General features: G+C 41.0%; 1 protein-coding gene across 2 annotated transcripts in view; it reads right to left on the minus strand.

The window, feature by feature from the left end:
• SMG6 (SMG6 nonsense mediated mRNA decay factor) overlaps nt 1-21,476 on the minus strand; it is a 224,512-nt gene that overhangs the window by 153,481 nt on the left and 49,555 nt on the right. For both annotated transcript variants that reach the window (XM_084862837.1, XM_084862836.1), the window contains exons 9-10: nt 16,563-16,624; nt 9,423-9,568 (exon numbers count right to left, since the gene is read on the minus strand). In XM_084862837.1, coding sequence (XP_084718963.1) covers nt 9,423-9,568; nt 16,563-16,624 — 208 coding nt within the window. The remainder of the gene's footprint in view (nt 1-9,422; nt 9,569-16,562; nt 16,625-21,476) is intronic.

The raw sequence follows: 21,476 nt of genomic DNA on the forward strand, positions 1-21,476 counted from the left end.
GCCAAACCGGCTTTGGCCATCATTGATGTTTCTATCTCTTCCTCTCCCTTCCTCTTTGAAATAAATATATATATATATATTTTAATATATTTGATTGATTTTTTACAGAGAAAAAGGGAGAGGGACAGAGAATTAGAAACATTAATCAGCTGCCTCCTGCACACCCCTGACTGGGGATGCGCCCGCAACCAAGGCACACACCCTTGACCGGAACTGAACCTGGGACCCCTCAGTCCGCAGGCTGACGCTCTATCCACTGAGCCAAACCGGTCCCAGCTAAGAAGCCTCATTTTATTTTATTGAGTCAAACCAGACAGGGCAAAAATATATATATATATTTTAATAATAAAAATAAATAAAATACATGACAACAGCAGCATATAAATTAGAATAAATAGAAAGAGAATAAATAGAATTTAAGCCTTCCATGGTCCCTGTATTATTTAGGAGGAGGGTGAAAATGCTGAATAACATTTTTTACTTTTAGCAAGGCAAGTATACAAACCTTAATTTTTAAGGTAACCACTAAAAAAAAAGAAAGAAAGAAAGAAAGAAAGAAAACTAGTCGGGGGGAAGGGGGAGAGATGGAAAAAAAATCCAAAAGGAAGAAGGGGGAAAAAAAAAAAAAAAGAATGGGAAAAAATACTTGCAAAACATTTATGTTATAAAGGGCTTATCCAAATTATAGAAATAACTCTTAAAACTTAACAAACAATTTGATTTTTTAAATGGGCAAAAGATTTGAATAGACACTTGCCAAATAATATATACAAATGGCAATTAATATATAAAAAGTCACTCATCATCCTTAGTCATCTAGGAAACACAAATTAAAACCAAAATGAGCCGAAGCCGGTTTGGCTCAGCGGTAGAGCGTCAGCCTGCGGACTGGAAGGTCCCGGGTTCAATTCCGGTCAAGGGCATGTACGTTGGTTGCGGGCACATCCCCGGTAGGGGGTGTGCAAGAGGCAGCTGGTCGATGTTTCTCTCTCATTGACGTTTCTAGCTCTCTATCTCTCCCCTTCCTCTCTGTAAAAAATCAATAAGATATATTTAAAACCAAAATGAAATAGCACTGCAGCCCCAGCTGGTTTGGCTTAGTGGATAGAGCGTCGACCTGCAGACTGAAGGGTCCCAGGTTCTATTCCAGCCAAGGGCACATGCCTGTGTTGCAGACTCAATCCCCAATGGGGGTTGTGAGGAGGCAGCCAGTCAATGATTCTCTCTCATTATTGATGTTTCTATATCTCTCTCCCTTTCCCTTCCTCTCTGAAATCAATAAAGATATATCAAAAAAGAAATAGCATTGCATATTCACTAGAATAGCTAAAGTAAAAGAGATGGACAATACCAAATGTTGGCAAGGATGCAAAGAAAGTGGAATTCTCAGACACTGCTGGAAGGAATGTAAAATGGATCAAACACTTTGAAAAACAGTTTAGCAGTTTCTTATAAAGTTAAACACTTACCATATGACCAAAGAAATCCACCCTTAGGTATTTACCCAAGAGAGATGAAAACATATGTTCGCAAGACACTCATACAAAAGTTCATAGAAGTTATATTCATAACTAGGGGTGTGGTGCACAAAATTCATGCACCTGGGGGGATCGCTCAGCCCAGCCTGAACCCTCTCGCAGTCCAGGAGCCTACGGAGGATGTGTGTCTGATGGGGAGCGGGCCTAAGCCAGCAGTCAGACATCCTTAGTGCGGCCACAGAGGCGGGAGAGGCTTCTGCCACCACTGCTGCATTCACCAGTCATGAGCCTGGCTCTGGCTGGGAGGTGCTCCCCCTGTGAGAGCACACTGACCATCAGGGGACAGCTCCTGCATTTAGCGTCTGCCTTCTGGTGGTCAGTGCATATCATAGTAACTGGTTGTTCCACCGTTAGGTCAATTTGCATATTAGCCTTTTATTATATAGGATAACCCAGAAGGGGGATTAAAACTGGCGGCGGAATAAGTGAATGCTGCACAGACACGCTCCCAGGACCAAACTGGAATTACAACTAAAATACATTAATAGCCCAAAACTAGAAACAACCCAAATGTTCCATCAATAGGTAACTAGATAAACAAAACTGTGGTATATCCATACGATACAATATTATACAATGAATACAAAGGAATGAAATACTGATAACATGTAACAATATGAACAAATCTCAGAAACATTATGCTGAGCAAAAGAAGCCAGATACAAATGAGCACACACTTATGATTCCGTCTATATAAAACTCTAGAAAAGACATATCCAATGCATAGTGACAGAGAGCAAGTAAGATTTCCTAGAGCCAAGGATAGGGATGGAGATCAACTGCAATGGGCACAAGAAAACTTTTTGGGATGATGGAAATGATTATAATGATGGTTACTTAAGTATATAAATTGGTCACATGTATTAAAATGCACCCTTAAAATGGGTGCATTTTATTGTATATAAGCTTTACTTCAATGACATTGATTTAAAAAACTGGATGGTGCCGGGACCGGTTTGGCTCAATGGATAGAGCGTCGGCTTGGGGACTGAAGGGTCCCGGGTTCGATTCCGGTCAAGGGCATGTACCTTGGTTGCGGGCATATCCCCAGTAGGGGGTGTGCAAGAGGCAGCTGATCAATGACTCTCTCTCATCGATGTTTCTAACTCTCTATCTCTCTCCCTTCCTCTCTGTATAAAAATCAATAAAATATATTTTTAAAAAAAATTAAAAACTGGATGGTATGTATGTATGTATATATGTATGTGTGTGTATGTGTGTGTATATGTGTGTGTGTACATATATATATGGCTAATATGCAAAGTGTCCCCTCGGGAGTTCAACTGGGAGTTCAATCACTTGCTATGACATGCGCTGACCACCAGGGGACAGCACGGAATGAAGGAAGGCCCTGGCAGGCAGCCAGCAGCAGGGAAAGGAAGGCCCCGATCAGCCCTGATTGCCTGCCAGACCTAGGGACCCTACCTGTGCATGAATTTCGTGCATCGGACCTATAGTAGTATATAAATACAAATATACAAACAATTCTTTTACCAACTGGTCATGAACAAACATTTTCCACCGTGAGAGGGAGATTCCGCCTTGCCCATAACAATTATAAATATGAACCCCAGAAAACCTTGATTTGCCTACACTGTATTCTTTTGCTAGCTTCCTACCGGTGGCCCCACTTGAGCCTCAAACAACTTGGGAGAATTCTGATTGTGCCAACTTTCTCATCTGTACTTTAGTCTCTCTTCTTGTCTCAGATCAGATTCAAAGATCATTTTCTTCATCAAAGAACAGCGGCTGCTCAGATATGGGATTTGGGGGCAGGGGATACTTGCATTGTTGATCTGTCTCAATTAAGTCCAGAGAAGTTTTTGTGTCTTCTGATATAGAAGGCCAGATACTTGAGGCCGGAGTGTAATTTACTAGCTGTGCAAACTTGCTTACATCACTTAACCTTTCTGATATGTTTCTCATTATCTATAAAATAAGACATAAAATACCTGCTCACCTGTCTCAGAGGACTAATAGGAGAAGTCAAATGAGAATTCATATATAGCAACTAAAAAATGTCATTAGATATTATCACAGTGCTGTTCTGCTGTCATTATTGGCCACTGTCTCTGAAAGCTACAATTTTCCCCAGACCAACATTCACTTGGTTAGGGTCCCAAGTACAACTCACTTCCCCCAACCTCCAACCCTAGATTACACCAGCTCCCTCTGTGTATTCAATAAACACACCAACCTGAGCCCTCTGTAAACTACACATTCAGAATTCTATTCCTCAGGAAAAGCTTAAAGAGAGCTCAGAAAAGGCAGTTGGGAATCCTGCTGCCAACATTCCACCCAATTCCATCTCTTTTTCAGAATAAGACCATCCTGGAGCAAAAAATCAAATTGAGAAACTGTAAAATGACAACAGAGATGAGGTATCTAGCTCACATTAACTTCTGGGCAATGATGGGATATTGCATTTCTGCACTGTACACCGAAGCAGCTATGTACATCAAACCACACTATTACCTTGGAGCAAAAAAATAAAAAAATAAAATAAAAAATAGACATTTCTTCAATTGACATAAGAGGCTTAATAATTGGTATAAATGAATTTTCTCCTTTCTTTAGCTTTTCATAACTGCTTTTCCTCCCCAGACTAAAGTAACGGATTCATTCTAAAAACAGCATGGACCCTGGAATCCAGAACTGGGTAGGCCACTGAAAACTTTACTTTTTCTTCTTTTCCAGAAAATTCTGAGGGAAGAAGTCTATGCTAAGTGGCCTGTTGATAGTTATATCTTGCCCCAAGGGACAGAGGGCATAGCTGAAGGATGCATCTTCCCCTGGCCTGCTTTCTAAAGCCTAGCCTCTTCTGACCTTTGAATTTATTTCTCACAAAATGTGTTGGCCAAGCTGGCTCTCTGTTAATGTACTCTGAAAATGAAGGTCAGGCAATGCTGATTACCTGTAAAAATCTACCCATGGATCCTTGAGGAGAAAAAGCCCAAGGGCTTCTACCACCAGAAATATAGAAGGAGGAATGAAAGGGCCAGTTTATGCAGCTAAACTCAAGCTTAACCCCTTATGAAAGGTGGATTTCCTGTACAACTATTCTGACAAGCAGAGGATTAGGCACTTCATACATTCTGCTTGGGTAAGAGACTCAGACTGAAGTGAACTGCCACAGAGGAACAAATCGCTTTACTGAAGATCTCTAAGGTGGCTGTATGTTAAAGACAAAGAAATCTTGGTTGTGAATGGAATTTCCCAACTGGAGTCAACCTCCATACATAACAATGCCATGTAGGTGTGAGGTCCCCACACAACTGAGTTAAGCTCTATCAGTCCCATATAGACAGCTATGATTCGCTATCTCTCTGGAGGAGCACGTGTGCCACTTTACCTCCTGCAATTCAGGATTACTAACCAACCATAAAAGCAAGCATAATTGATTATGAAAGGAATGCCAGTCTAGCCCTGCCTCAATCCCAGCCCCTAAATGTTCCCTAACGGCAGTAAACACCAAGGCACACATAAGAAGTGTCTCTTGGGTGCCCTCTTGCTGCCACCAGGGCTTCTCTGCGAGGCTGAACTAGAGCTCTGCTCTATGAACCGGTAGAGGAGGAAAAAGAGGGGGCCAGGGCACAGAAAAGGGAAGTTATTCCAGTGGTGGCCAATGAATAACATCCAATGATTTATAGGAAGTATAATCCAATAATGCAGTAAAATAAAACAGTGTGTGCATGAGATGGTTTTGATTCCAGGAATTATAAAACATATTTTTTTAAAAGAGAGAGAGCAAGAGGGGAAGAGAAAAAGGAAGAAAAAGAAAAAAGGGGGAAGGGCAGATTGGAGCAAATTGGGCACAGATGGGGGATGCAATGGGCTTTTAGTGATGCTCTTCCACAAATGTTGCTTCAATTATTCCTTTTCAAAAACTAGAGTTTTATTTCCTTAAATTACAAAATTTTTAAAAAATTAAAATTCTTGGCATGCTTGTGGTCTAGATCAACAGTTCATCCTCCAGAATCACGTCAGCCAATCAAATGGCTACTGAAGTGTTAAATGCTGAGGCACGTGGAGAAGGCCCCATTTCTCCCTTCAGGCTTGGGAATGCCACAGAACGATTACCAATTGTGACATCACTCTGGGAACCACCTATCACCACCACAAGATAATGTTGGACTCAGGCCAGGTAAGGAACATACTATACAATGAACGCTGGCTTGCCTTCTTCATCCATACATTCAATAATTACTGAGTGCCTAATAAATTCCAGGCACTATGCTGAGGGACCCTAAATATCCCTCAAATTTATCTGTCCCCAACCACTTCACTTTAGAATACTAGGATTCTAGATTCTTAGTAGTCCCACTAATGTGGGATTTTTGCATAGGCCCCATTCATAAGAGGAGATAATAGCTCCCCCACCAATACCCCTGAGTGTTAAGATCACTGCTGAGACTGGAAAGTTTAGTTGGTAAATGATGTGGCATTAACTCAACTTATTTTCTCCTATGGACAGGGGGGCAAATCTGACCTCACAAACTCTACCTCCCTGAGCTCTGGGGAAAACTATAACCTAGGAAAAGGGGAAGGATGCCTTTCTCTCACCACCATCTAAGCTTTTTCATCCACTTTGTCTTGTGAGGTGTCCAAAGCTTTTAAACAGTTCTCTGTCTCTCTTGACAAGAAAAACACATCTGAAAAGTAATCAGACTAAAGTGATAGTATCATTCCTACCCCTGAACTATAGGTAATTTGGAGAGAGAGAAAAAAAAGACAATTATACAAGAGTAACACTGATCACACACACACACACAAATAAAATGAATTAGGGGTATCACAAAGGACATATGTTTTAGTAAGGACATCCCTGCTGCTCTCCAAATCATACTCTTTAGGTCCACATCTACAGGGAAAGCCCAAGCACAGATTGAAAGGACCTCGACTGCCTTGGGGACCACTGATCACCTCTGCTTCATTCTGGAACGTTCCTTCTCCACAGAGTCCAGGAACTGAGTTATGCAAACACCCACCCAGAAGGATATGTCCAAGAAGGAATGGAAGGAAAAATGATGGCCCAGATGTTCTGTAACTTGCACTGACTGCCAAATCATCACAGACCCCAAGCACCTGGGAGGGCCAAGCAGCATCAGGCCCTTGCTTCCTGGTTTCAGACAGTCAGGGTCCCGCAGCTGGGTGGCTGGCGACTCTGACAGCAAGCAGAGTGGCCTGGAGAGAAGACTTTAGAAGGGCACCGGCTGACAGGACTTTGGGGCTGAACACTCAGGGCTGATTTATCACTTCCTTACTCATAAAAATGTGATTCAAACTGCTGCTGATTAGTGAAGGATTTAAACCTTTACCCTCTCCCCAACCCCCTTCGCTCTCCACCCCCGGCACAGATGCTGCTGCTCAGCCACAACACCCCCTTCTTGCCACTGTCCATGCAAGCACAGCACAGGGGCCCAGAGAAGATGACTCATATGCTGGGAAATGGAAAAGTGCATCTTCCCACCAACCAGCCCGCTGTGTGCTCCGCTCACCCCTCTCCCAATGGCAGCCCACACAGTGGGGTCTGGACGGCCGCCTCAGCTGCACACCGGGTACTTGGCAGCACGTCCACAAAGCTCTCTGTCCTAGTTGAGTGTTATATCCTGTGGTCCAAGCTGTTTATCCCTGAAACACCCTAGGAACTTCTGACCACCTCATAGCATTGTCCTCTTGGCCCCATTGCCTCATGGAGGTGAGCATCAGGACAAGGCCAGAAACGAGCAGCAGGGTCTCAGGCACAGGCTTTGGCATGTCCTTCCTGGCTAGCAGGTCCTCATACAACAGCCAGGGAGAAGAGTACAGTACTAAAAAAGTTCCCTGGCCTCAACCGGGGGAACCACCTATTTCCTTCTTTCTCTCTTCTCACCATCTCACCTTCCTTTCGTCTGTATTTTTTAACCTTTACTAAACAACAGCTACAAGAAAGGACTCACTGGTGGCCTATGAAAGGCCAAGGTGTTCCTTTTCGTGGAGCAGAGGCTGACAACAAATGCTTCACAGGCAAGAGCGCAGGTCCTTTACATTCACACCTCCCAAGATTACAGGTCACTTGGTGCTAGAAAAATACCTTGGCAGAGGCTGCAGCTCTGTGATGGGCAGCTCACTGAACTCTGTGGGTTGAGGTTAGAGGAAGGCAGGACAATGAACAGGAGGGCACCTCAGGAGGCCCCATTTCCTGAGTCCACTGAGCTTCCCACTTGGTAGCAAAACCAGCAGAGTCATGAAGAAGGAATCAATCTCCTGCCCCTTTGGACTTCACAGCCTTACCAGGACAGCACTTTACAAACTTTATTTCCTCCTTCCTGAGAAACCACCACTGTCCCCTAGGACAGCATGCATCCTCCGAGCTGTTCTCAGGAATAATTAGCCAAGTTCAAAATGGCACCTCAGCCTCTGCATCTTGTCTTCTGCTGGGAATTCTAAATGCTGTAAGCAGGCAACTTGAGCGGAGGAGATCTTCTATGATTCAGATATAACTGAAAACCCAGACAGACTAGCAGAGGGTCTTACAAAGTCCCAGGAAGAGACAAGTTTCAAGGGACATTGTGGCAAAATCACTCATCGGTAAGCTAATGTAGAACACTCAAATATAAAAGGAAAGGAAAATAAATCAATTTCAGCGTGAGAGAAAGCAACAAGAAAATGTGCGATAAGACCCTGGCCAGGTTGCTCAGTTGGTTATAGCATCATCCATAATGCCAAGGTTGTGAGCTCGATTCCCAGTCAGGGCATGTACAAGAAGCAACCAATGAATATATAAATAAGTGGAATAACAAATCGATGCTTTCTCCCCTCTCCCCCACCCCCAAATCAATAAATAAAAATTTTTTTAAAGAAAAGAAAAAGTACAATAAGAGAACTAGCGATAACCTGTCCAGAAACACCAGGTCTATTTTACAATGGAGTCTCCATGGGGCAATTCCCATTTCTTGGCATTTCAGATAATAACCTATCAGCCAGGAAACCAAACTTTACTCTCTGCCAATGCTTTAAAACAATTCTTTGGCATCGTGGAACAAATCTCTCTTGCAAACAAACACACAAAATAATGTTATCCCTATATTACATATTTCCATAAAGGCAAACCACATATCCTTACCTAGACGAGAAGGGAAGGGAAATAAAGGGAAGGGGGAAGGGGAAAGGAGGAAGAGGAAGAGGAAGTTGGGAGAAAGAAAGGGAAATGGGAATGGGAAAGAATGGGATCCTGGTAACATCCTTTTGCTGTGACCTGGTCTTCAGAACATTTAAAAATCCTGCCAATCAGCATCTCTCTGCCCTCTCCCACCCCATCCCCTGCCTCAAAAAACCTCAGTATTCCAAAAAGCATTTTAGAATACACACTAGTTTGTTAGCCAAATTCTGGGCCTGGTGATTTTTGTGCTTCCAATTTGAGTCACCAAAGCTCATCAATTCTCTGTTCTTACTCCCTGGCAGGCTCCCACAAGGGATATCCCACAGGGAACTAGACTTTTCCATATTGAACAAACAGGGTACATGAGTCCAGAAACAGCTATTCCCAATCCCTGCCAAGCGTATGGTCTCTGCGATGAAACATTTCAGCAATGCCTCTCCCCTGGGAGAGGCTCTGGGTCTGCAGACTCCAAGAGGCCTTGCTGCTGCCTTTAGCACGGCCAGATGTGCAACAGCATCTCTGGGTTTGCAAATTAAGCTCTATACCCATGATTCCCTCCTTCCATCCCACCCAAGTACTAGAGAGTCATACAGATTTCAGAGAGCAAATTAAGGATGTGAGAGGCAATGGTGGGGAAGGGTGTGTGTGTGGGGGGGGAGGGGGGATTTAGTGGTATGGTAGCATAGGAAAAAAAGCTAGATTAATCTTTATCTGTCTAGATAAAGAAAGTGAACATGCCTTACCTTTCAACTGGGAGTTGTGTACAGCAAACATGTTGATGGTCATAAGCTGCAGCATGCGAGTACTTCCAACAGGAGATGGACTATGCTGCAGCAATACCTGGAACTCCTTGAGTACCTTCTCAGCCACTGCAGGGAATGTCTCCATCCTACAAATACATCAGCCCATCAGTGAGGGACATCCCCGAGAGCACTGATATATTCTCTCTCTTTTTCTTTTTCTCTCTCTCTCTCTCTCTCTCTCTCTCTCTCTCTCTCTCTCTCTCTGAAAGCAGACAACAACTAACGCATAGGGTGTATCCTTACTACTTTCACAAACCTTCCTACAATCCTAAGATTGTGGACAAATTTAAGAGAAAGAAGTGTTCGAGGTTTGGAGATAAATCGACTCAATTTTGGATAAATTGCTATGAGTTATTATGCTTTGGTATGTTATTTCCTAACCCTTGGCAATAACCGGATTCAAACTGAAATGAAATCAAGGTTTCTCTCTGAAACAACTGGTTTTTCTAAATAGCAAACAAGTTTCCTTTAAGCTCTAAGACTTACATATTCCCCAAACTCCCTGGTTCACGAATCTAAAGATTCTTTACTCAAGGCTTTACTTCAGGAAACCAGAAATAGTTCTCTGCTGCTGTCTTCTCAGGCACTGTCTCACCAACTGCTCCACCTGAGGGTCCCATATTTCCCCTGGAGGAACTCAGACTGAGGGCCCCCATGGTCTGTTTCAGCCTTTCTTGTGTTGCTGTCCTCCTCACTCTCACAAGACTCTGCTCATCAAGATCTGCATGTTTTCAGGCCAGTGGAAATATAATGCCCTGGCCAACTGCCACTCCCAATACAGGAAGAGCCTGTAATGTAGGAAGGTAGAAAGCCAGCCAGTGACCTAGGGCTCCTGAAGAGAGGTCATTCAAACCACTGACTGCCAAATGTGGCCACTGGATCCCAAACAGCGGTGCATGCCTGGAGCTCCTTTGGCAATAGGAACAAACCACAGCTGAAGTTGTCAGAAAGAAAAAGCAAATTCAAACTTGGTGCTAGAGAGAGAAGCCAGGCACATTGAGCCTTAAGGCGATGCTGAACAATTCGTGGTCAGCGAAGTATCTTTTATCCATCCTCAACACCCCCACCCCCAAAGAAATGTTTGTAGTGCACTGGGTGCCGGGGTGAGGAAGAGCTTCAGGCTGGATTAATAAACAGCTTCTGAAAAGCCACAGGAAAGGAAATCCTTCTCAAAAAAGACAAAACAGTTTCAAGTCCTAGAGAAAGGTGCTTCTAGTGTAACCCAAACCATGATCCTTTCCCCACTGAGTACGACCCTCCACAGGTTAGCAAACTCGAGAGATTTCTGACATCTTGGCAATCTTCATTCATTGCCCTTGGATGGCAACTCTTATTACTGGCCTTCTGGTACCCAGAAATCATGCCACAACTATGGGTCAATTACAGTTTACATTCCAGTTCCCTTCTCTGCTGAGCTGTCTTCATTTTCGCTGGCATAAAACATACTATGCATTTGCTCCCACCTCCCATATGCCATTTCCAGTGCCCCATCCCCCACAAAAAATATAAAACACACACACACAAAAAACACCCAAAACCCCTCTTTTTCCCCCTCTAAAATGTTTCAGAACCATTAAAACTCTTGGTAGGTTTGGAATGGCAGAATGATATGTTTGGAGCTGGATTGGATCCATTTTCCCCATGGGCTATAACAAAGGTTTCATTTTAAATCCTGACACTGTGCAGCACTCTTTCTGGTCGGAGGTGGGGAGGGGGGCTAGCACTTCTCATTACGAGAATAGCAGAGTTCACTCTGCTTGAAAAGCAGCCACACAGGGGAAGTTTCAGAGCCATGTGTCTCCGTGTTGAAAGGCGGTAGAGAGCCAACACAGAACGACATGACAGTGTGTCACGTGGGACAGTCTTGCTTCGAAGCTGTGTCTGAGGAAACCTCTTCCCTGGGATGGGAATTAAAACAGATCCATTAACGCTCCCTAGGTCAGACTGGGGTCTGAAAGGAGCAAGAGGCCAAATGTCCATATCTTTCTGTTATTTGTTTATTTTTTTAATCTTCCCTTGCCTTTCAACTCAGTCAACATCAACAAAAGAAAAAAAAAATCAAATGCATAAGGATGTTAGAATAACTTCAATTCTGAGATATGAGGGAAGCTGGATCTCCTCAGACAAATCACTTTGTCAGGAAGTATCTGAGGGACATGCAGAAAAAAGACCTTCCTCAGAGCTCAATAACGGGGCTTCTGGTATCCAATTTTGTAACTAAAATGTTATCTGATTTTGGCTTCAAATTACCTATAAGTAGTTTTATGTCTTCCTCTTTGCTCCACCCCATATTATAGAACAAAAATCATACTAAAACTGAGATAATGACAGAGTACAATTTATGTTTAGAAACAACCCACAAAATAGAATTATAGATTTTATGGATACATATGTAAATATGTAAATGCAGTAAAAAGGTCTGGAAGAATATATAATCTGATGTCTAGTGTTATCTCTTTAGAGAGCACAGGGGCTTGGGGAGAGCTAAAAGAAATTTTGGCCTTAGCTACAATGTTATGTTTTTAGAAGGAGATTTTGTATATTACTTATAATAACTGTTAGCCAAGATGCAGCAATACAAAAAAAAAGATGCAGCAATACCAGTAGCAGCAGAGGAGGAGAAGAGAAAGCATAAAAAGATGGTAACAACAGCAAAAAACTGAAAATAGCCTAAAATGCCTACTAACAGCTGGCGGTTAAGATGGCACATGTGTAAAATTTAATTCTATTTCTTAAAGTTGTATTAGATTTTTTAATCATGTTGGTAAAGTTTTACAAATATTAACTGAAAAGTTTTCAAGTAGTTTAATCTCAACCCTTTGACACATATTTGTAAAACTAAATGTGTATGTGATGTATATAGAAAAAAAGATAAAAATATACATCAAATGTCAACAGTGGATAGCTATCTCTGGATAGTGAGAATATGGTTAATTTTTTCTTTCTTCTTTTTGCTGGGTTTTCTAAATATTTTATGTGATTTGCAATAAGCACTATATACAATAAAAAGATTTCTCCTGTAATGCATACTACTGATCTTTATATAAAACAATTATAATTTTACAAGTATTATCAAAATACAAACATTATATTTTTAACAATTCCAAGTCCAAAAAAGTGCATCAGTTTTTGAATTCCAAGAGGTCTTGAAGCAGGGCAAATAGCATGATGAGGCAAGCAAGTGAAAACTAAACTGGTAACTTTAACCAAAGCAATAACAGGAAGCAAAATTATTATATTTATCACAAATCAAAAGTCTATAGGCTGCCAGCTTCTTGACTTCCCTCAGTGGAGTCCAAAGGCGGGTCTGAGCTGCCTGCCTCTCACTAGGAATTAAGTGTCTGTTAGGAGCCATGCTACACCCCTGACTGATTCCTCTTCCTGTGCCTGAGAGGATTCTGTCCCAATCCTTTAAAACTGCAGAAGATACAATCATTTTCAGGCTATGCATTTCACCGACTTAAGGGACTGCTTTCTGAAGTGGTCTCCAGAGACACCTTATCTCATTTGAATGGCAGTTTTAAGAAACCAGTCTTTCAGACAACATGGAGTGACTCAGACAGTGACTTAACCGGGCAGGACCCAACCTCTGCTAAGGAACACAGCTGAGATAGACAACATTGTCTTTGGAAAAGAATCAGGCTTCCTAACTCTTCTCAACTTCTTAATTTTAAAATACTGAACAAGACAAAAGCAACCCAGTAGCAAAGAAATAAAACTAAGCCGAGTGACAAGGGTAGACATCAGAGAAAAAAATCACAGTGCTACAGAACATAAGGACTGGATTGCTCTACTTAAACAACTGATAAGGAAACCGAAGCCCACAGAGGCTCTGACTTGTTCATTCTCAAGGTCTTGTAACTAGTTGGTGGTGAAAAACAAGCTCTTTGGCACTTGATTCTATCTAACACTCCAAGCCTCTTTTTCACTGGCTGCTGAGAGTAACGAGGCTTGGGTTGCACACAGTAGGCATTCAAGCATATGCTGATGCAATTTGGAGTGCTGGGCACAGAGAAAGTGAAGACTGGAGAGCAAGACTGGGGCTTTTCTCAAAAGGCAGGCCAGACAGTGGATGTGTCTTCAGCTGCTCCCCATTACAAACTCCTCACTCTTAATTCGTTTTCAACGCCTCCGACATTTCACATCTTCTTGGTAATTAGGCAACAGTCCATGTTGTTGTGTGTGGCTTGGGCTCATTGCTTTTCTAGTCTTACAGACTTCTATACTTTTTTTTTTCCAATAGAAAAGTTTTTGCTGTTTCTGCCTTCCAGAATAAATATGGGACTCAATTCTCTTGCACCTCCAGGGAAGCATAGGAGGGATAGTCATCAGGGGGCTGGAGCGCCTAGACTTTACATACGTTCTCCTCATGTGAACACTACTATAACTCACTTTTTATGAAGTTGCAACTGGATTGGCCTTATCTTTTGACAAGAGAATATGTTACATGCAGGGATGGAAGAGATACTGAAAAAAACTGGACCACAGCAAACCATCTCTGACAAATGAGATAATCTTTAAAAGGATTCCAGAAAAGAAAATTCCTGAACATCATCTCTGTGAAGTTTTCTTACACCTAACCCAAATCTCTCCAGCTACAACATAAGCCTACTTTCTCTTGCTGTCTTCCCATAGAAATCAAAACTACCTGGTTATAACTCTTTTATAGTTAAACACAGTAAGGGGAACAAACAACTGTCTTTAAATAAACCTTTTTTTTTTTTTTAACCTTAACTTTTTTTAAGATTAATTTTTCCTCTAGAAATCATTTCCTAGCTTTTTAATCATTACTGTGATTATTTCTCAAGCCTCCTCCAAAAATACATAAATCTAAATGTGAGAATTTTAAAAGAGCGGAAAAAATATTAATGCCTAACTTGATAAAAATATATCCTAAATATTCCTACATTCCAGACCAAGATTTATAACTTCTTTAGTCCCAAAGTCTCTAAAAAGCTAACAAATACGTAGAGCAGTGGTTCTCAATCAGGAGCAATTTTGCCCCCCAGAGAACATTTGGCAATGTCTGGGGACATTTTTAATTATCACAACTGGGGGGTAGGGATGGAGGTAGGGGACACGATGCTGCTGGCATGTAGTGGGTAGAAGAAGCGTGGGATGCTATTAAACATCCTGCAAGCCGAAACCGGTATGGCTCAGCGGTAGAGCGTCGGTCTGCGGACTGAAAGGTCCCAGATTCGATTCCGGTCAAGGGCATGTACATTGGTTGCAGGCACATCCCCAGTAGGGGGTGTGCAAGAGGCAGCTGGTCGATGTTTCTCTCTCATTAACGTTTCTAGCTCTCTGTCTCTCTCCCTTCCTCTCTGTAAAAAATCAATAAAATATATTAAAAAAAAAAAAAAAATCCTGCAATGCACAGGACAGCTCCCTACAACAAAGAATTATAATGCTCAAATATCAATAATACAGAAATTGAGGACTTAAAGCAACATGGCACATGAAAATTTAAAGAATATGAGAAAAGAAGAGAAAAACTGAGTGAAAAGGTAGTAAGGGAAAGAAAGATTTAAAAAATGAGAACTAAAAAAGATGATAAAGAGATAAAGAACCAAAGTAGCTATTTTAAGTGCAGCACAATAATACTTCCTGCTATAAAATGATACTGATATCATCTTGCCCACTTGAAACTTCAGCTTTACATTACTCACTAATAACTGACCTGGGTCTACTATAACCTACTACTGGAATACGAACTAGATCCTTCTCTTCAATCTTTCTCTGTCTACCCATTTCTGTGTGAATGGTTCACTCATTCATACAACAAAGATTTACTGGGCATCTAATACATGATAGGCACTTAGAAACAACACTGTTAAGCAAAAACTCCTGCCAGAGTAGAGCTTATATGGGGGTAGGAGAGGCAGTGAGAGGGGAGCTACTGATGCACCTGGTTTACTTTTCCTAAGTGAATCACCTCACACTTATTTCTATTAATGGGGATACATCTATTGGTAGTACTCCATTTCCCAAGTCATTTAAATCAAGACTACCTTTTGTGATAATCATCACTGTCGCTCTTACCTATGTTGATAACGAATGAATATGTAATAAGCATACTTTCTAGTTCACCATCCATAGAATAATGTTTCTTCAAAGAAGGACAAAGCCTTTCAGCCTCTCCCACTAAGAAAACACTCTAGAGCATTCGAGATAAACTTACAAGATTATGACAGAAAGTGAAAGGGAAATACTGACAACAGTGAGATCTATAATCCGAAACTAATCACCTCAAAGGGTAGCTTACAATAAAACATCCAAGTCAGAAAACATTAAAACGCAGACGAGCTCTCTAAGAGCACTGCCACCTAGTCCTCGCCAAGACGGAAGAGGCACTCAACACACACGTGCTCTGACGTGCAGGCGTTAGTCAGGCTTTAGGATCGCCAGTTTTATACAGTGGAAAACAACTCTGATCCACCAAGGAAAACTCAAAACTTGATCTCTATCCAGGGATTTAATGGGTGAAGTAACAGAGTTTTGCACACACAGCACCTTCCCTGAGATTTATATGTAAATCCATGGGAGATGGTGAAACCATAGAAAAGTTTTAGCATTTACTGAGATAAGCAACATGGTACAGGAACCTGAGCATAGAAGAAAGGGGTGTGGTTCAGGAGGAAGAGAAAATATTGGAGAGAAAAAAATGTTACTCTTTTTTTAAAGGAAAAATGAGTCGACAATATTCTTCCCAAGGAGGGCCCTTGGCAGTTGCACCCAGGAAAAGAGCATGACTTCTTTAAGGGCTGACTAAGCTTACTAGGGGCTGAATGGAAGGCAGAGGAAAGAGAAACCCAGAGGGATTAAGAGTGGGGGATGGGTTTGAGAAAAGACTGTTTAAAGGGGGCTTTAGTAAAGGTAGAGAAAAAAGAGACATAGGGATGGAGAGTCATATTTCCCAAACTTCATGAGCAAAGTAGGAGTGAAGGGAAGAGAAGGTGGAGGCCTCTAAGAATTCACACCCTGTGCCCTCAGTTACAAACACAGTCTAGTTGCTAACAATATTAAATTCCAAAATGACTTGTAATGTAGGAAAATAAAATAAACATCCTGCACACTTACCCAATCCGGGTAAACAGCTTCCCATGGGCATGGAGAAAACTGAGGATGAACCTTTTGTTCAGCTGCATGGGAAAAAGAGAGGAGAAAACAATTAAACTTTCCCCAGTTTCCTGTTACTGAACAGAGTCCCTAGTGACACAATAACCTGGCCAGGGTCTAAGGGGTGGGCACTAGGGATGGGAACCAAATAGACATGCCCAAACTCTCACACAGGCCCAGGGCACATGCCCAACAGCTGCCGCTCAGCTGAGCCAAAATGTCAGCAGCCTCAGTGAGCAGACAGCACCCTCTGCTGGCAGCAGTGCCTCTGTGCAGGGAATGAAGAGTTGAATCCCAGCTAAGCTGGGGTGGAAAGATGCCTGAAGCTCTCTGAAATTTAGGAGCCACTCTTGCACCGTAATGATGGAAATGAAACACTGACATGGACAGGGATAATACTGGTTTTGGATAAGTCCCTAATCTTATTTATTAGCTGTTTTTCTATCTAACCAAGAAAACAGAACTCTTCTTTAGAAAACAAGGATAAAGTAACCCACCACTAACTAGCTCATCCAATTATACTTCTCCATCTTTTAAGACTAAAGTTCAATTTCAAGGTCTGGAGCTGAAAATTCAATTGTCTGCAGGAGACTAAGTTTGAAATAGGCTGGTGGAGACAGTAGTAATCTATGGCTGGTCCACTCTTTATGGACCCAACATTATTTTTTCTTTCCTTTTTTTTTTTTTTTTTTTTTTTTTTGTCTTTTAAAGAAGAGCTGAAAGCTGGGTTTTTATGTGAAATCCTCTAGCTTTTAAATGTTGACTACTAATTAAAAAAAAAAAAAAGCAAACATTAGGCAAGCCCAAAACACAAGCATGCCAGCCACATCTGGCCCATGAAGTAACAAATTTACAATCTCAGCTCCATGTTCTAGAAAACCTACTGCTATTAAAACTGAGGGGAGAGATTCCTCTGAGCAAAACAAGAGTGGGGGAGGGAGGATTCAACTCCAAAAAAAAGTGGATATAATAAAAGACCAAATCTTGTTGTCATCTTCCCTGGTCTCCTAGAAGCAATATGCTCAGAGGAGTCAAGAATCTTGATCTTAGGGGAGTGATTAGGGCAAGAAACAGTCCGGCACCTCTGGATACTTTGCTCAACAGAAAAACTCTTTTGATTTACTCCCTTGCAAAACAGAACACCAATCAAGTTATGGCCAGTCTATCTATTTCATACAGAAGCTAGGTGTGGGAAAAGGAGTGCATTCTCACCCCACCAATGATTTCAACGCCAAATTCTGCATACAAACTTCAATCTTTATCTTTGTTTAAACCAGTGTTTCCCTAACTTCTCTCATGATGAGAATCACCTGGTGGAGTTGTTAAAACATAGATTCCTGAATCCCAACTAAGAAGTGCTAAACTAGAATTTTTGGGAACATATAGGTAAAATTGTATACTTAACTAGTGCTCTAAGACAGATTTTATATACAGAGCACTAAGTTAGGTATGCAATTTTACCTATATGTTCTCAAAAATTCTAGTTTAGCACTTCTTAGTTGGGATTCAGGAATCTGTGTTTTAACAACTCCACCAGGTGATTCTCATCATGAGAGAAGTTTGGGAAACACTGGTTTAAACAAATTACAATTAGTCAGCAATACTATATTAAACATTGGTTTGTAGTTAAAAAGCTCAAGTTGCCCTAGCTGGTTTGGCTCAGTGGATAGAGCATCGACCTGAGGACTGAAGGGTCCTGGGTTCGATTCCAGTCAAGAGCACATACCTTGGTTGCAGGCTTGATCCCTGACCCTGGTTGGGCCATGTGCAGGAGGCAACCAATAGATGTGTCTTTGTCACATGGATGTCTCTCCCCCTCCCACTCTAAAAATCAATGGAAAAATATCCTCAGGTGAGGATTAACAACAACAATAAAAGGCTCAGGACACTAAATTGAAAGTATCTCTCTCTACTGTTAGGTGAGTCAGGGCCAGGAACACTGAGTTCCAAGAACAGAAGGGAAAGATGAGGAACTGCTGCAAAATAAATTGCCAGTGGTTACACCACCATTAGTGGCAAAATCTGGGCTAGCACACAAGTCTCTAGATCTACTGGTAGAGGAAAGTGGTGAAAAACATGGACTTTCCTGTCAAATCTCTGCCATTTACCTGCTGTGGGATCACAGACTACTGACTGAACCTCCCTACATTTTTCTTTCTAAACATGGCGGTAACAGTACCCATATATTAATGGGTTGGTAGCTTGAGATAAGGCAAGTAAAAGCATGCTTGACTTGTTGTAAACACTCAATTGTTAGCTGAACATTCTATCCCAATGAAGATAAAACAAGTAGTAAAATGTTATCAACTAGATAATTTGGGTAAAGGCTATATGGGAGTTCTTCGTATTATTCTTACAATTTTTCTACAGTTATGAGATTATTTCAAGATAAAAAGGTAAAATATCTATTCTCTCTATTTCTATTTTAACTCAATTATCCCTTTCCCCACAGCTATCATCATAAACTGGTTAACTCATCCATTATCAGGAGAAATCCTTTACCACTAGTTATATTTATACATACAGGATGCTTTGATAGAAACAAAAGAATATTAACCCATCTCGCTGAAACCAGTTTGGCTCAGTGGATAGAGTGTCGCTCTGACTGAAGGGTTCCTGGGTTCGATTTTGGTCAAGGGCATGTACATTGGTTGTGGGCACATCCCCGATAGGGGGTGTGCAGGGGGCAGCTGGTCGATGATTCTCTCTCATGGATGTTTCTAACTATCTATCCCTCTCCCTTCCTCTCTGTGGAAAAATCAATAACATATATTTTTTAAAAAATATTAACCCATCTCATTCAAAGCAATTATCATTCCCTAAGCTACCAGGCAGCTTAGAAATTTAAACAACTTAAAAAATTAAGTGGAAGAATTAGAATTTTCTGATTTCAAAAAGTTCTCCTTCCCTTATACTGCATCTATCTCAGGAAGAGAAATGGTGAGCTTTACTCATGAAGAGCTGATGAAAAAATAAGAGCAATAATAAGGCATATTATATTGATAAAGTAAAAAGCAGCTCAGTTTTACTTTTAAGTTTTCCTTACCTATTAGATAAGAAACTCATACTGTATGATCTACAATGCTTCCTGGAGTAAAATGAGAGCACTCCTTGTCAGTTTCTGAATATTGTGGTTCTATCTATACTTCCCCAAGATCCTTCCCTTAGGGTAATAGATGAAGCCCACTTAATTACCCGAATTTGCTCTGGCCATTACTGTATTTTACTGTATGTAATAGAAAGTGAATTTCAATGCACTGTGTTTCTACCAGTGTGCAAAAAGGGAATCTTTGGGAACTTTTCAAACTAGAGGCAAAATACATTATCTCTGACCTTAATTAATGAGTACACTGCTTTATTTTTTAGTCAGAAAGTATCTGTCATCCTAAACATATAGTTGGCCTTTGAACAACATATGTTTTTCTTAATAACTTCTTTCTTAGCTTACTTTATTGTAAGAATTTAATATTATTACATATAACATACAAAATAGGTATTAATCAACTGTTTATGTTATCAATAAGGCCTCAGGTAGTTAGTAGTTAAAATGAGTCAAGCAGGCTATTAGTAGTTAAATGAGTCAAAAGTTATATATGGATTTTGGACAGTGCAGGTCATCAGAGCACTGACACCCAGAATTGTTCAAGGGTAAACTGCAATTGTTTTGTTTTAAATCACCAACAACACTTCAAGTAGGAAAGGAGTTAAAAATGTAGATGCATTCTAGAAAGAGGAAATAGGCATATTATATTGAGATAGAAGGTTTGTTAGACATTGACAATATGGGCCTAATCAACATTGTATGTAACAATATAAAGCCTTCTGTTTTGAAAAACCTAACTGATACCAAGTCCACAGTAAGAAAAGTCTAGTCTTATTTGAGCTTTCTTCCCTCTCCAACATATCATGGACTGGCTTTCATTTTTGTAACTTTTTGTGGATTGTTTTTTGTTGTTGTTGTTGTTGTTGTTTGTTTTTAGAGAGGAAGGGGGGGGACATCAATGTGAGAGATAAACATCAATTGGCTGCCTCTTGCACATACCCTGGACCTGTAACCTGCGTATGTGCATTTGGGACCCTGTTTTGCACCTTTTGGTGTATGGGATGATGCTCAAACCAACTGAGCCATACCAGCCAGGGCATAACTTTTTGTTTTTTAACAATACACTCAGATGGTCTCACTCAGGTAGAGAAAAAAATATTACTCCTCAAATGATGAGACTATTTGCCTCCAGATCTTTCTTGTACATTTACATACTAAACACCTGAAACTAAAAATGATTCTTAGGTATAGCCTCGAGGAAGTGTTATAATTATTAAAGGGCTCTTACCTCTTTATTTTAAGTCCAAACTCAAGTCACTATGTATGGACTCCTGAGCCTTTTGTACCATCTAAAAGCAATGAACTAAAGAGACACTACTGGCCGAAACCGGTTTGGCTCAGTGGATAGAGCGTTGTCCTGCGGACTGAAAGGTCCCGGATTCGATTCCGGTCAAGGGCATGTACTTGGTTGCGGGCACATCCCCAGTAGGGGGTGTGCAAGAGGCAGCTGATTGATGATTCTCTCTCATCGATGTTTCTAACTCTCTATCCCTCTCTCTTCCTCTCTGTAAATAAATCAATAAAATATATATTTTTTAAAAAATTTAAAAATAAATAAATAGACACTACTGGCAGTAGCTGGATGGCTAAGTCTCTAGACACTCACAATTATGTCTGTCCTGCCATTAACTATGGGATTATGAGTAAAATGGTTTAGGTTATTCCTCAACTATAAAATTTAATTTCCACCATTGGCATTGCCTAACTCCAGGCTGAAAGAACAAAAATAAATAATAGAAATTAAAGCATTTTTTGAAGAGTAAATGTTTTAT

This window comes from Pipistrellus hanaki, assembly GCF_964339955.1.
Source record: "Pipistrellus hanaki genome assembly, chromosome: 16".
Classification (NCBI taxonomy): domain Eukaryota; kingdom Metazoa; phylum Chordata; class Mammalia; order Chiroptera; family Vespertilionidae; genus Pipistrellus; species Pipistrellus hanaki.